Source organism: Mandrillus leucophaeus, unplaced genomic scaffold (assembly GCF_000951045.1).
Source record: "Mandrillus leucophaeus isolate KB7577 unplaced genomic scaffold, Mleu.le_1.0 Scaffold1470, whole genome shotgun sequence".
NCBI classification, from domain to species: domain Eukaryota; kingdom Metazoa; phylum Chordata; class Mammalia; order Primates; family Cercopithecidae; genus Mandrillus; species Mandrillus leucophaeus.
In genome coordinates this window covers 325,270-342,135 of record NW_012101444.1, presented here as the reverse complement: position 1 = coordinate 342,135, position 16,866 = coordinate 325,270, and the positions used below count along the sequence as shown (strand labels likewise).

The 16,866-nt window shown below is 36.9% G+C and overlaps 1 protein-coding gene and 1 pseudogene across 4 annotated transcripts in view; one reads left to right on the top strand and one right to left on the bottom strand.

Moving 5' to 3' along the window:
* The window catches only part of CCDC91 (coiled-coil domain containing 91), a 341,299-nt gene that overhangs the window by 316,278 nt on the left and 8,155 nt on the right, over positions 1-16,866 (top strand). For 3 of the 4 annotated variants that reach the window (XM_011974647.1, XM_011974650.1, XM_011974649.1), the window contains one exon: positions 742-1,824. In XM_011974647.1, coding sequence (XP_011830037.1) covers positions 742-852 — 111 coding nt within the window. In that variant the 3' untranslated portion in view covers positions 853-1,824. Of the gene's footprint in view, positions 1-741; positions 1,825-16,866 lie in introns of those variants that run through there. The other variant, XM_011974648.1, reaches the window with a different exon arrangement.
* On the bottom strand, positions 15,783-16,252 carry LOC105535533 (annotated as a pseudogene).

Here is a 16,866-nt window from a genome sequence, read left to right as displayed (position 1 = left end):
CAGGGGCACAATCTTGGGTCACTGCAACCTCTGTCTCCTGGGTTCAAGAAATTCTTTTGCCTCCACCTCCTAAGTAGCTGAGATTACAGGTTTGCACCACCATGCACAGCTAATTGTTTTATTTTTAGTAGAGACAGGGTTTCACCATGTTGGCCAGGCTGGTCTGAAACTCCTGACTTCAAATGAGCCTCCCACTTCAGCCTCCCAAAGTGCTAGGATTACAGGTGTGAGCCTCCACACCTGGCCTCAAATGTTTTTTGAAGCATACTTTTCCCCAGAACTTTCTCTAATTTCAGCAAATTGTTTATCTCCTCCACAGGGTTTATTTGTTCCACTAAACCCTATGCATGATGTGATTATGCTGTGTTTCTGTACTATGTATTTATTTTATTACTTGCATCTGTAATATATTTGTGGATGTTTGGTTGCGTATATACATTAAGAACTGGCATTTTAATACTTTTTTATGTTTTCTGAAAGCATTCTGATCAAATGTATGGTATTTCTCTAATAACTGAATAACAACATCAGTTATAAAACCATAATGATTTTATCATCTCATCTTAGATGATTTAGGCCAGAAAGAGTGACTATACTGTCATTCAGTTTAAAGTACTATTTGATTTCCTAAATTGTCTCATCTAGAAAGTTTTTTCTAGTGGGCTTCAGTGACATAATATTCTTTATCCTTCAACTAAGTATTTTTTTTCTCTTTCTCTCTCTCTTTAAAAAATTAAACAGCTTGATCAAGTCATCCGCCAAAGAAGCCTGTCCAGTTTGGAACTGTTCCTCTCCTGTGCACAGAAACAGTTAAGTGCTTTAATAGCTACGGAACCAGTTGACATTGAATAAAAAGAGCACAACAAGCAAACCCACACTGGCATTGGATACATCATATTACACCTTCAAAATACATGCTCTGAATTATAAAGATGTGTTTGTTTTCTTTCCGAATCATGTAGAATTGATTTCCAGTTCAAGGATAAACCAAAATAATATTTAGAATTATCAAGTGATCTAATTTATTTTCTTTTGGTTTCTTCTTTACATTTACTTTTATTTTAGTAGTAGTAGTAGTAGCAGCAACAGAGTATGATACGACCCAAAAGCCATTGTAAAGTGCCACATTATCAAAATTAATTAAGTAAACTTTATAGCCTGTGGTAGTCTGTTATATATTATTTTGCAAAAGTAGTAAATATATTATTGTTTCATGATGACTCTTGATGAGATGCTAGAATGTAATCATACATTTATCTTATCTTGAGGATAGAAATAGCATGGATTTCAACATCACCTGTTTATCTGTATAATTGGAAATAAAACACCAATATGATAGAGAATCATTCCGGCATTACCTAACCTCTTTTCTGCAGTTGGATCTATGTATTTTCATTGGTCTACTGAAAACAAACAATACAATTAAAAGCACTAAAGATTATTATATTAATTCAGCTTTGATCTGATATATCACTTAAAGGAGTGTGTGTGATATATGCCTGTTTCCTATTTCTGCTCTTTAAAGGCACTTTGAATCAATGAAACCATTAGTCTGCAAATCAAATTGTGAACTTAATCCCTATTTTTAGGAATTCAGGTTCAAGTACAGGATATATGAAATCTTTTCCCAGTATTTCAGAATGTATTTAATTCACAGGCAGTATACGTCAATGTAAAATCATGAATATTTTTAATTCAAAACTAAAATGTCATTAATATGTATGTATGCAAATGTTTTATCTTATTTTCTGAAATGCATCTACTTTCTTGGGCTTTGTACTTTTTTGAGATTTCTCAGTGTAATAAAAAGAGCTCCCAAACTTATTTGGTTGTTACTTTTTGTTTTTTTAATTTCTTTAAAATATATATATATTTTTTTTACAATTTTTCTTTCTCAAGTTGAAATTTTCTATCGTAGGTAGTTTTATCACACTACTCAAATATTTTAAGAACAAGATTAGCCTTCCTTATAGACCTGCTTGGCCTTCTAGCCCTGCTAAATTTTAATTGTAGATCCTTAGACAAGCTGTCTAACCAATTTGAGTCTCAGTTTTCTCATTTGTGAGGTAGAAAGAGTGATTTTTATAGGCTATTTAAAAAATCTTGTAAAATACCCCATATAGTGCTTGCTGCTATAGCCTCCAATTTATAATAATTTCCCTTTCTCTAGAAATTAATCACAAAATACAGGTGTGGGTACCTACAAACAAGTGGCTAAAGCATAGCATTCTGCCCCTCTAACCTTGACTGACCGACCCGCACGTGAAGACCTGACCCCACATGGGGCTCCTATGAAAAATCTGATGGTGACATCACTTCAACTTCCTTACCATAGGGAGACAGACATGGACCCCTATTTCTGAGGTTAGAGGTTACCCCAACCCTTTTTTCCTGAGTCTCAGATTCTGTGAGATACCAGAATATTCTTCCAATATGTTAGCACCACTTACTTTTTTCCCTTAAGCTAGCCAGAGCCAGTTTCTATCATGTGCAACCAGAAAAATATTAACCCAGGCAGTCAAGCACAGATCCCAGCAAGTAATCCCTGGATACTTGGCACTTGTTAGTTCCTCATTTCCTCTACCATACCAATCCACATCCAAAATGGGAACACTCTTTGATTTATTTTAAGGAATGTTAAAAATATAACTGAACCAAAGCCTCTATTGTCTAACAAAGCCAAGTAAATCACAGATACCCAAAACTATGAACAAACAGTGCCCTATTTAAAAGCTTTCTGTCACTCAGAATCTTGAGTAGAGGTTTAAACTCCGCTTTGCTGAATGCTGACTCACGTTCCATTTCAAAGTAGGCTTACTCAGTGATTGCTTTGAAATCAAAACCAGAACAATGTCCCTATGATTGGTGTTACTCTTCAGTGAGTCAGTTATCTATTATTATAACTTCTTTTTTTATCTGACAATTAAACTGAATGGAATCAGGAAATGTTCTCTATATTTAAAAGAGCAATACATCTGAATAAGTAAAACATGTATGTATAAGCCTGGAAAATATTTATAAAACTCCAAGAGAAAAGGAGACTTGCATCAAAGCACTTTGCCTCTAGTCTTCTGGTTACATACCAGTAAACAACTCTGCTGTATCTCCAAAGACTCCACTAACAAGAGGCAGAAAGCCAATGTGTTCTGAATCCACAGGCTCCTTACTTGGAGGCATCACCATCAGCATCATAGTAAGTGGAAGTTACCACTATTTATGAGAGCCCACAGTTGTGACTGCCAGGGGTTTTTTTTAAAGCCAGGCAAAACTAAAACTGTTCTCTGAATTTCACTGATAAACACATTTTTAACACACCCAGTCCCCCACAATGCACGAGCTACTTGCTCACCAATCATTGGTATATATAAGTAGAAGGGAAAGAGCAGGTAGAATTTTCTTTGATCTGGTTTTGTTTTCTTATCCCCACCTTCCCAAGCACTCATTCTCAACACGTTGCTTCCCCTTAAATTGTCCCCGTTCCCAGAGTCACTATATATTGAACTTTTCCTGTGGGGTACTTATATAATTAAATAATGTTTTAATTGTTACTTATAATTAATAATTTATGTTTTTATTTATGTCTTCCTCCTCCTAAGTAGAGAGACCACATCGGTTTTTTTTTTTGTTACATCAATGCATTTCATAGTGCCTATCCTGTAGTAATTGAGTTAATAAATAATTGAATCAATCAATAAAACAATTATTGCACCTGGAATGTAATTAACCAACTAATTCCCAGCTAATAGATTCTGACTACTGCCTTAAAAGATTTAGCTAAAGTTGCTGTGTTTCTGAATGAGATCCTGTAAGAAAATTAACCCTCATAAAACAATAAAACCTACCCTCTATATAAATCAATAAAATTTCTGAAAACTCTAAAATGTACTCTGCATTTCCAGTGCTACTCAAATGACTAAATCACATTGATTGAAATGTGCTACCCAAATTTAGAAGATCCTCTAAATCTAAGTAGGGAAGAACATACGGGAAATTATATGTGAAATCATTTCATATGGTGCTGAGAAGGGCCCAGCTACAAGAGTAAACAGCCTCTGCTTGAGAGAACTCTAGAATAGCGTTAAACCTACCGGTCCATCAGTTTCGAGTTGCAGCACATAGGGAGCAACAACGTTTAGAGGACGGACTGAGTGCATGAAGTTTTGTGATCAAGAGTAGAAGATTCAGAGGGCCCAGTAGAAGTTATGTGTAAGGAGAGGAGAGGTGCTTAAGATTGGGTCAGATGAGGGAATGTCCAGAGCAGTGTGTGTGAGTCCTGGTGATAACAATGCCAAGAATATCTGACAGTCTTTTTCAATTCATCTCTGACTCTGGATTATGATACAAATTGGCCTTGTTTTGAGAAATACACAGAAATCAAGAAACAAACTTATTCAAAAGGTAGGAAAATTTGACTCAGTCCTGGCAAACATTCGGTTCTCAGAAGTCTGGTGGCTGATTTAAAAAGAAAAAAAAAATAAAATAAAGCCACAGGGTGTACAAATTGCTGACTTCAACACAGCTCAGATACTGAAACAGATAATGGAAGATTTCTTGTGGCATGATATGTATGTAATGAATTTTGAGTTTTGTCCCTTTTATTGAGGTACTTTTTTCTGAAATTGTTACAACCACTAAACAGCACTACATTTTTTGAAACATTTTTCCTGTAATATTTTTTGGTCTTTTGCTTGATTAACTGCCAAATGTAAATGTTTAATTCAACTCTACAAAAATGTTTAACACTTAGTGATTAAATTAGTAAGTTTATGCTTATTGTCTCAGCTATTCTTTAAAATTCATTATATGTTGTAATTTGATAGGCAAACTAATATGTTTTTATGATTCTGGGCTTTTTATAGATAAAAATAAGCAAAAATACATTCTGTTTTTCTTACAGTTTTCTCTTTTTTTCTCATAAAGCAGGAAAAAACTTCTATACTCCATGTCAGTTGGTTGTAGTTGTAGAAAATGAGGTAAACTAGGTAGAAATATCAAATAAGATTTTTAGAAAACTCTGGTCTATATGGTTCCAAGCAATCCAGATAACCAGCTACGGTCGTTGAAGAGTAGGATGTATTCACTTCTATATGAATGAATTCAAAGTGCAACAGTGATTCTACTTAATATAAATCCTTTGATATACTGGCATTTCCCCACAGGAAGAATACTTGTGTTCAGAAACATGTGTTTTGTGCCTATTCCTTAGAATTTTAGATGCATATTCTCAATTATACGTATTAAGTAGTCCACAAAGAAACCTAAACTTCCATAAAATTCATAATGCAGTGTTATTTAGACACTAACCTCAAAGGTAACAAGGATGGTACCCTCATTATTTTTTTATTCCCTTTTTCTATGTGATCTCAACTGATTCCATGGCTTTAAATAATCTCCATATGCTAAAGACCACCACATTTGTAGCTCCAGCCCATTTCTTTCTTCTTAAGTCCAGAGTCCAAGATTCAGCTGCCTACTTAATATTGCCACTTAGATGTGGTACTTAACATATCAAAAACAGTATTCTTCAACCTCACTCCACCTCTGCCACTCACATTCTTTTCTGATGTGTGTCTTTTCTAATATTCCTCATCTCAATGAATGTCAGCATCATCCCTCCCTGCTTCCCCTCCCCATTCCCTACACCAAACTCAGTCCTGTCAGCTCTACTCCAAAATATATCCTGAATCCATCTGTCTTTTTCCATTCATTCTGACCACCACCTTCCAAACCAGTCTTTATGATCTCTAGCCTAGACTTTTGAAATAGCCTCTTGAAAGAGTACTTGCTTCCATTCTCGCCCCCAAGTATTCTGTATTATAACCAATGATCTCCTAAAACCTAAATTTATTGAATCATAAATGCAATATCTTTGTGGGAAAATGTATTCATTGTCTCCATTCAATTCATTCTGATTCCAGGAACATACTATATTGTAGGAATAGATGTAAGACATTTGTTGTGATGTGTGTCACTAGGGCAGGGATGCTAACAGAATCAAGTCTGCAGATGGTAAAAGTTCAAATGAGTTGAAGAAAGGGAGAAAGTAAATGAATAAATAGTTAAGAGACATGCAAACCTCCATTGATATGTATGTAACCTCTTGAGAGTCAGCTGGCTTCTTTTTCTTCCCCTTTTCTTCTGTATGACTTAAAGTTTGACCTGCCTGCTTCTTTCTCCTCTACTGTTAGTTACTCTCAAATGGAAGTCTCTCTCCTTGAAAGTTTACTTTTAAACAGAATTCAATGTTATAAATATCCACACTCTCTTTCAGTTTTGATTAAGAGTTCCGTTTGTGATGGTGAGAAATCTGGGAGTAAAAAAGGACCCCTTCCTGTTGTCTTTTCCTCTCTGGTCCCCATTACCTTTTGGTGAATCTTTTCATACAGAATTGTATATACTGCAAAAGAATATGCAGCTTCAGGCTATTCTTGACATTCTCTGACTGAGTTGGAGTGTCAAGCAAATAGGACCTTGGTACAGGGTAGTTAAGGAAAAGCCCAGCAGGGCATGAAGGCCCAACATGTAATTAGCCTCACTGGCCATGAAAAGTTTATTCTTGTCTCTTCTCCTTGCTGTATGGTGTTCCCAGTTCTGTCTTCATGGCAAACACTGACCAAGAAATAGCAGATAGGAAGCTTTTATGGCAATGGGGTCATGAGGGAGGGAAAATTGCAAAATCCAAGAAATCTTAAATAGGAGCAGTGGGAAAGGAAAGGGCCATTTTATTGCCTAAAACCACTTAGCTTAGGTAACAGTTCCAGCATGTCCTATTTTGAATAGCTATTCTAATTATTATATGTTCAGCTGAGTAATAGGAGTACTTGAGAGGTGGACTGTGTCAGGTAACCTCAGGCAATCCTGCTTCAACAAGCTGTCAGGGGGCCATGCCATGCTTCTTTATGACATAGGTGAATTTGATAGGCTCACCAGCAGAACATGGGATCACAAGGCTGGAACCATTCCATTTCCATGAAATAATTTAAGTAAGCCAATACAAGGGGAAGGGATGGGAATAAAGGTCTGAGATAGTCTTTAGTTTTACATTTTGTGCTAGAGGTATTTTTACATACTTTTTATAGAATAAAGAGTGCCTATATCTTAGTACACTTCATAAGAAAGAAAAATTATACTGTAATTGGATATCTTCGTTGTCAATCATTTGGCAATGTTACCTGATAAAACTTTCTGAGATGATAGGAACTCTATATATGCACAGCCCAGTTTGCTAGCTCCTAGCTACATGTAGTTACTGAACACTTGAAATGTGGCTAGTGTGACAGAGAACACCAACTAATTTTATTTTATTTCAATTTATATAGTTACATGTGACTAGTGGCTACTCTTGGAAAATGCAAATATAGAGATTCCCTTGCCAGCGATTGATTTTGTTGAGAAGTAGCTTTTCATTTAAAAAAAATTACTGAGCTTGTATTATGCCATGTATTGTGCTAGGCATATTACAACTAGTGAGTGCCTTGAACAGTTCTATGAGGTAGATGCCTCCTGTTAAAGAAGAGGAAAGCAATGCTTACAGAGGCTAATTAACTTACCAATGATCACTGCCAGTTCCATACCAGGTCTGACTGATATCCACACTTTTCACAAGGGCAGGTATTGCCTTTTGCGAGTAACATTCACCTACTTTTTAAAATTTAGCCACCCATTCTGTTTGGATTCATTTTGTAATATATCTCCCACCAAAGGATGCTAATGATCTTTCTTAGTACAAGCTCCAGGCACAGCTTTTTGGCAACCAGATTATGCTGAATGGTATATCACCAAAGTTGCACTAAGCCCTGTGGCTTGTGGAGTGTCAGAACTTTTGTATGCTGGTGGGACAAAACCACGGGAAAATCCTTTCCCTTCTATGCCAAATTTCATTTAATTGCTACTGTTTACCTAGTGGGAAAAGACTTATGTTCCACAGCTCAAGAAAATCAATCCTACTTCAATACAGGCACTTAACCTGGAGTTACATTAGCGTAATGTAAAAAAAGGCCTGGCTGAAATATAAAATCAAGGAATCAACTGTAATTAGCTAATATAATGTAACAATAAAGATTCTTCCAGAAGATTAATCTTCCCCAAAGCTCTAATTGATTCTTAAAATCATCAGTCCAAATCAGTAAGTCAGTGGCATAATGAGCATTATAATCTTAACAGTTTCAAACAAGAAAATTGGAAGAGTGAATAAGTAATTTCATTCTGTCCTAAATTTTATTCAAAGAACATAACACAAAACCAAAAACTACCAGCTTCTTTCGTCGAATTTTACCTGTTCATTGAAACTGCTACAGCCCATCCATGATATCAACATGAGAAACCACATCACATATTATTTGGAAATACATAAATGAGTACTGTTCCCATTGCAAAACTAAGAGATTTGTGTTCCTCCCTTTCATAACTTACCATAGTAAGCATGGAGCCAGCCTCCCTGGTTCAAGTCTCAAGGCTATCATCTACCAGCTTAATGTATAAGCTCCCCAGTGCCTCAGTTTCCTCAGTTTTAGAAAGAAGACGATAGAAGGTACTTCGTAAGATTGTTTGAGTGTTAATACAGAAAAAGCAATTAAAACCGTGTCTGGCCCGTAGTTAAGAGTTTATGTTCTGTATTCATAAAGAAATAGTTGCTTTTTATATTATCCTTACTTTTAAATTTGTCATTATTTTTGTTAATATTTTTAGGATCGATGATATATTATTTTTTGGCTTTTAAAAATATATTTAGGCTGAGCACAGTGGCTCACACTTGTAATCCCAGCACTTTGGGAGGCTGAGGCAGGTGGACCACGAGGTCAAGAGATCGAGACCATCCTGGCCAACATGGTGAAACCCCATCTCTACTAAAAACACAAAACTTAGCTGGACATGGTGGTCCGCCTGTAATCCCAACTACTCAGGAGGCCGAGGTAGGAGAACCACTTGAACCCAGGAGGCAGAGGGTGCAGTGAGCTGAGATCGCGCCATTGCACTCCAGCCTGGCTACAGAGCCAGACTCCATCTCAATATATATATGTATCTATATTTGTTATACTGTTATATATATTATACAAATATATATATGTTATACTGATTCATTTGCTCTGATTGATAGTTTTCTGTTAAACCATATGCTTTATTTAAAGAGTGTTTATGATCTATCACCTTCCAGCGAGATGCTCTGTTAGCTTCTAAGTAAGAAGCTTAGAATTCTGCAAAACATTTTCAGAGAGGGTGCATAAAAATAATGCTTTATTGCATGACCTTTTTTTTTTTTTTTTGGTGGCAGCAAGTATGTTGAGAATCCTAAGATGCTCTTTCCTTCAGTGGTTATCTAAAAGTTGTTAAACTGTGAGCATCTGGCTGGCATGCAGCCTTCATGTTTCACTGTTGTGATTATCTCAGGCAGCAGATCACAGGCATGTTTACCTTCAACAGACTTAGTCCCTTAGTTTCTTCCCCGTCCTCCTTTTCCTTCTTCCCCAGTCTGCTGAATTCCTGTCTGCTATGAAGAGTGGTGACAAATACTAATCTGCACTAGACCACAGTCATATGAAGTCAGATTGAGTACTTGGCCTCGTATCAAACCTGAAGTGGAAGGGAAGGGTAGAAACTGCTGTCTTGTAAATAGCCACCCAAGGCGTAAGCCCTGAAAACATGTAAATATCACTATGTCCCATATGCATTATTTCTCAATTTTGTCATGCTACCTTTGCCAGCTAGTTTAACTGAGTATGATTTGCAGTTATTTTATTGAACATTTTTTGACAATTTGAGTACAGTTCTGGATGTAATATTAAATCCTCTTCTGGCTCAGCAGATTGCAAAATTGCACGTTCTGTCTACACATCAAATCCTAGGTCTGGAGGGGAATTGAAGACTTTACCTAGTCCAGCACATCCAGAAAATACTGCATTTGAGCTTTTCCATAGCAGATGGTATTTCACCCTATCCTAAATGACATCCAAACAAGAAGATTGATTATATGATTAAAGACTGTGAAGAAAGGTTAAAATTAAGCTTGGCTTCTATTTCTTTTAAATTCATAAAATTTTTTCTTCTTCAAGGATCTCTAGCCAATTCCAATGGCTGAAGCAATAAGTTTAATCATACTTTTCTGACTGCAGAGGAAACTAAATATGGTAAATAAATGTTAACAATTTAGTTCTAAATTATTTCTGTCAACTTTATATACCAAGCTTGGGATTGATCAGTTTTTTAATCTATCTGGAATCTGGTGTTGAAAAGTCCCAGGAAAAAAAAAAAAAAAAGCTGTTCTAAAGAAGTTTCAGGGAATCAACTCAATTCTGGTAACCCTTCATACCCGAAGACTGAGTAACTTATTAAGAAAAAGGTTGAGTAGACTCACAGTTCCATATGGCTGGGGACAAAGGAAGAGCAGCGGAACTTCTCACATGGCAGCGGGCAGGAAAGTGTGTGCCGGGGAACTCCCCTGTATAAACCCATCAAATCTCAAGAGACTTATTCACTATCACAAGAATAGCACAGGAAAGACTTCCCACAGGGTCCCTCCCTCAACATGGAATTATGGGAGCTACAATTCAAGATGAGATTTGGGTGGGGACACAACCAAACCATATCACTCTTTTATAGATATTTTGCAATGACCAGAAACCAAAGCTTTTGCCTACATGAGTTTACATTATAATTACATTACATTATAATATTTTTCTAAGAATTCCAAGAAAAAAGTGTAAGTGGTCCAAGGAAGGAAAATTTGCTTTTATCAAACTCCCGTTTGTTGAATACGATATATTTAGCAATAAAATGAATATTTAGCTCAGAACAATACATTCTAATCAGCTTTCCATTGAACATGCCATGATCACAGTTTCTATAATTATTTAGAATTCTTTATTCAGCTATAATTGACAAAGGAAAGATAGATTGCATTAAAATATTAGATACATGGCATTTAAAAGTTGTTTAAAAGTAAGTTCCCATTGATTTTAAAGTAAGCTTTGGTTAAGTTAAATAAAATGTTTTCAAATTCAGAATTCCCCTCTATAATCAACATCTAAGATCTGATGTTACATTTATTATTACTAAGGAGTTTCTTCATCAATTCATTTTTTATGATTTCTCCATCTTTAAGGCTTATGATACTGTTATGAATTTCATAACAGTATGAGATCTCTGCTTCTGGGACAAAAGGAAAGATTGATCCTATTTCCCTACTCCATAGCAGGTAGGTGGAGCAATGCTATGAGCACTGCTGGGCTGCAGGCAGTCATGTGTATCATGCCAAGCCAAGCGTTTATTTACTGCTGCCAGCCCCTCCAGCCCAGAGCTGTCTTCTCGCTTTGGGTGACAGTGGAAGAGGCCTTTTGTTGAGATTGTGGAGACACAAGGTCAAAACAGCATCACTGAGTTACCACATGAAGTACAGTTACTTTAGAGGGTCTCCTATATCCACAAATGGTTATAATTGAAAAATCAACACTTTTTGGGTTAAGTCACTGAGAACTGGGAGTTTTCTATTATTATAGCATAACCTAATCTATCTTATAACTAGAAAAGATAAAGCAAACCTCAGGAGAGCATCTGGCCTCTTTACATTACCATTCCTTCAGAATCTCAAGAGACCTACCTAAATGTTGTTGTTCCAAAGATCACATCAACCTCAGCAACGATTATTTGTTCAATCTAATGTTTATATGCACTACACAAGATCACCTGAGCTGCAAAGATGATGAGAATACAACCCTTTGCCTTCAGGTTAATATAAAAGCATTTTCCAAGGTTACGTTGAGTCATTTTCTGTTGGGAAATTTTACTGAAAACTGTTTCCCTTTTTAAAAAATTTCTTAATTTGAAAATGGTGTGCACATGTATACAAGCACATACATTAAGAGTGTATGTTATATGGTGTTATACATTCAGTCTGTATGAATGTTACAAACATGCGTGAGTATATACATTTGAAGGGGTAGGGGAGAGAGAAAGATACAAGGTGCCACGTGCCTCAGTTTGTCTTTCAATAAATTCCAAAATCCAGACATAATAAATTTATAATCAGTGTAATTGTAACCTACCTACAACATCTTGCACAGAATAAAAAATTGTTTCCAGATAATAGGAAAATCACATAACTCATTTCCAGCCAGTTTGTAACTGGTATTTTTTTCTTTTTCTTCCCCCGCTCCCCCCACAGTTGTTTAAAAGAAATTGGTGCAATAAAAAATAGTTTTGCTATTACATTATATTTACACTTAGTAGCAGTGTTTTATGCTAAATCAAATGCATGTTTTACTGAATTACTGTTAAAGCCAAATAACTGCTTTTCAACCACACCTTAGCACCTTAACTTGCCTCTGGCCTGCGTATGTCACTGAGTGTTGACAAGCCTGTCCTTCGTACTTCAGATAAGTGAAAATAGTAATTTATGGAAAAGGCATGTGTGACATCTGGGCTTAGCTTTCCTTCATTTAATTTGATAATCCAGTTTTTAAAATTGTCAGTAATAAAAGGGTCATTATTAATATTTCTATTCTATGTTTCATGATAAAAGTTTTGTTTGTTTTTAACCTATATTATCTCATTCATCCCTACACACCTCCGTCAGTGGCTAATGGTGTTATTATGGTATGTATTAGGAGAGTAAGACTAATTAACTTCCCTGAGGCACACAGATATCAAGTGAACAAACTACCATCCCAGCTCAAGTCCGTGCTTCCATCACAATTTTTAATATAAAAAAATCATTTGGCCAGGCACAGTGACTCACGCCTGTAATCCCAGCACTTTGGGAAGCCGAGGCGGGCGGATCACCTGAGGTCAGGAGTTTGAGACCAGCCTGGCTAACATGGTGAAGCCCCATTTCTAATAAAAATATAAAATATTACCTGGGTGTGGTGGCACGCGCTTGTAATCCCAGCTATTCAGGAGGTTGAGGCAGGAGAATCACTTGAACCCAAGAGGGAGGTGAAGGTTGCAGTGAGCCAAGACTGCACCATTGCACTTCAGCTGGGGCAACAAGAGCGAAACTCTGTCAAAAAAAAAAATCATTTTGCTAATATTCCCCTCTCTAAAGTACTTCTTTTTTAAATCACAACATTTCAAAACTCCAGATTCCCTTTGGAATTGCTAAATAACCTCTAACAGAGTTTCTAGAAGTGTGGACTATGGGTTACCTGCATCAGAATTACTTACTTGGGTGATTATTAATCATGCAGATTCCTGGTTCTCTGCCTAAACTTTTCGAATCAGAATCTCCTAAAGAAGCTTCAGAAATTTTTATTTTATTTTTCCAGATGATTCTAATACACATAAACATTATTCCCAAACAATTGAAGAAATATCTCTAAGTCATCACAGAGGTGACTGACTTCATCAAAAGTGTACTTCAACAAGTCCCTTTGAGTTTGACCACTTCATGTATGTCAAGAATCTGAACAGTGAATTGACTTTAGCTAATGATAAGAGCCGAGAAGGTGCAATGGTAACTGAAGAGAAAAGGGTAATAAGAAAACTTTTTTCTTAATTTGAAGTGTAATTTGAAGAGACACTCAACGTAAATATACTAGCGGATTAATTTTAAAATATAATGTTGAAGAAGTAGAGAGTAGAATGGTGGTTACCAGAGGCTGGGAAGAGGAGTGGATGGGGAAGATGTTGACCAAAGGGTATAAAATTTCAGTTAGAGAGGAGGCATAGGCTTTAGTGATCTATTGCACAGAATAGTGACTGTGATAAATAATAGGCACTGTATATTTCAAAATTACTAAAGGAGTAGGATTTAAATGTTTTCGTTGCAAAAAATAATAAGCATGTGAAATGACGGATTCAGTAATTAGCTTGACTTAATCATTCCACAATGTAAGCATGTGTGAAAATATAGCATTGAACCCCTTATATAGTTATTACTTATCAATTAAAAAAAGATTAAAAACAGGGTGACTACAGTCAATAATAATAATTTATTGTATATTTAAAAATAACTAAAAGAGTAGAATTACAATGTTCCTACCACCAACGATAAATGCTTGAGGTGATGGATACCCCAATTACTCTGATGTGATTATTACACATAGTGTGTCTATATGAAAACATCACATGTACCCCATAAATACACACATCTATTTTATACCCATAATAATTAAAAATACAAAACTTAAAAATATATGTAAAAAAGTCAAAAAATCAAAAACTAAAAAATTTAAAACTATTTAAAACTAAAGATGAGAAAAAATATGATTTTATAGAAAAGGTCATCTAAATCTTTAAAATGCCTATTTATAGTTTAAAAATAAATAAAATACCATATTGAATGCTGACTTTAGGAAACATAAAAAAAAACATTTGTAAACCAGGAAGCTTATAAGTAACAATCCGAATATAAAAAGGAAAATGAAGCAGGTGCCTGGTGTAGAAGTGAGGTAGGAGTTGTCTGTCACTGTGCAGAGGTAGGAAAGAGGTGTGGAAGGGAATAGCCTTTGAAAACAAAGTAACCTTTGCACACATTCTTTTAACCCAAGGTTAAGTAATAATATCCTGTTTTCCAGTTTAAAATTTGAGTCACAGAGAAGTTCCATGAATTGCCAAAGGTCAGTCAGTTAGTCAATGGCAGAACTGACCATATTCCAGTGACTCCAAATCGGTTGCTCTTTCCACCTAATTATATTGTATTTTCTTTTATTTTAAGCCTTCCAACTAGTTTTCAGCCCATCTGAGGATTTCATATCTGCCCAAGTCAATTTGAATTAATGTAGTAAGGCCTTGGGAAACCACATTCGTATTTTTGTGCCTTTCTTAGTATGTTGTTCTCCTGCAGAATAATTACAAACTTCTGTGTTTTAATTACAGTGACTTTTAGGATGCTGCAGATTTCTTCCAATCAGTTGGCTTTTGTATTTTCTTCCTGTACCTTTTCAGCACAAGACTTCTAAACTCTCTTATACCCGAGTGGGAGTGTTCCTTAGGCAGAAACCCTAACTGATAGAGCCTGTCTCCATGGCGTGATGGAGGATCACTGAAATAGGCTCTACTGAATATTAGGTGTAAATGCTTTCAGGTAGCCCTTCTTGGTTGAATTAAACTACAAAGCAATATTTCTTTCAAGCCATTTGGAGGCAATTTACAGGCAAAAAAACAATGTGGTCTACATAAAAGTCATAACTCTGATTTCCATGTGTCATGTGCATGTTGCACAACTCTACAGATTATTCATAGAAACAAATTAGGAAAAGGAAGCAACTCCACAATATGTTTTGATGAAAGAATCGCTGAGCATCCCTTACTTGGCTGATGGTTAGTATCCACGTTTGTTTATAAAACATATGCAAATGTAATGAAATGGCTCCTTCTATGGTGTGCAAGGAAATAGATGATTGTATTATTGCGACAGTTGTGCCTTTTCCATAAATAACTTAAAGGCCACATTTCTCTCCCCATTAAGAATCACTTCCCTATGCAATTTAGTTCATGTTTGTTTCTGAGGCATCACTAATTACCACTCATCTGAGATACATAGATTCCCCCTCTCGTCCTTGGTGTGGCACTGCCACATCTTCAAAGGCTTCTGTGGAGCAGGAGATGGTCAAGGAGGTGGTGACTGAGCACGGGATAAGCCTCACTATCACCGACGGTTCTGCCATTACCCTCTTTACTGCCACCTCACAAAGTTATACACATGTAGTTGACTATTCTTGTTTTCTTTCTTTTTTTCCTGCTTCAGGTTTATTTGCACAAATAGCACAGGAAGACACCAGCCCCATGCAGACGGCAGCCCAGGGGGGTCGCATCAGTCCTTCTGTCCTCACGTTGGCAGATGGAGATCTCTACTCTGAAGCCTTTGTAGGGCCGTGGGCACCTTTGGGAGCCTGAGCTGGAACTGAAGCTGGAGTTGCAGGCTGGGCCTTGGTTGATCCTTGGCCTTTGGCGGGCACAGCCTGAGCCCCTTGGCAATGCGGGCACGAGCACGCTTCCTAAGCTTGGGGTGGGCAGTGTAGGCAAGTCGATCGAGCTTGTGGCAGATACCCTTTGGGATCTTGGGCTTAACCTCCTTGGGCTTTACCAGGGCCTTGATGGCCTCAGCACGTACGCTCACGGCCTTGGTATTGTTAGCCTGCATCTTCTTTAGGCCTTTCTTGTTGTGCTTCTTGGCAAAGTGCATGCTCCTCAGGAACTTGGGGTCCGCTCCCTTTAGAGATTAGTGATTGGAGTTTCTTTGTGATTGGGGTTTCTTGATGCCATTTCTGTGCCATTTTCGGGACTGGTTGTGTGTGGTGTGGTTCTTGGACTTGGCCATGTCTGCACCATAAGCCACGGCTCCCATAGCTGACTATCCTTAAGTACGAGGCGAAACCAAAGAGAATTCTGATATATTGTGGGAAGAAAAGTTGACCATCCACTTAATATTTCCATAATCAAAAAATCACCAAAGTTAAGGCTTCATAAGCAGAGTCCTGTCTACCCCAGTTCCTAACCTTGTTTCTTGCCCCCAGTTCTACTTTTCTTTCCAAGATATAATGCCCTTTTTTATTCCTCCACTCTTTGAAATCAACACCTACTTATTGGGAAATTTCACTGTTTATCCACAAAGGTTATCACCACAGGACACATCCTGTTAGCATTATTTTCGAAACTCTAAGCTTACTCTTGGAACTATTAGGAATAAGAGGCCAGTGTGGTGGCACCTTGGGAGGCTGAAGAAGGAGGATCTCTTGAGCTCAGGAGTTTGAGACCATCCTGGGCAATATAGGAGACCTTGTCTCTACAAAAAATAAAAAACTATCTGGGTGTAGTGGTGCATGCCTGTGATTCCAGTTACCTAGGAGGCTGAGGCGGGAGGATCACTTGAGCCCAGGAGTTTGAGGCTGCAGTGAGCTATGATGGCACGAATGCACTCCAGCCTGGCCAACA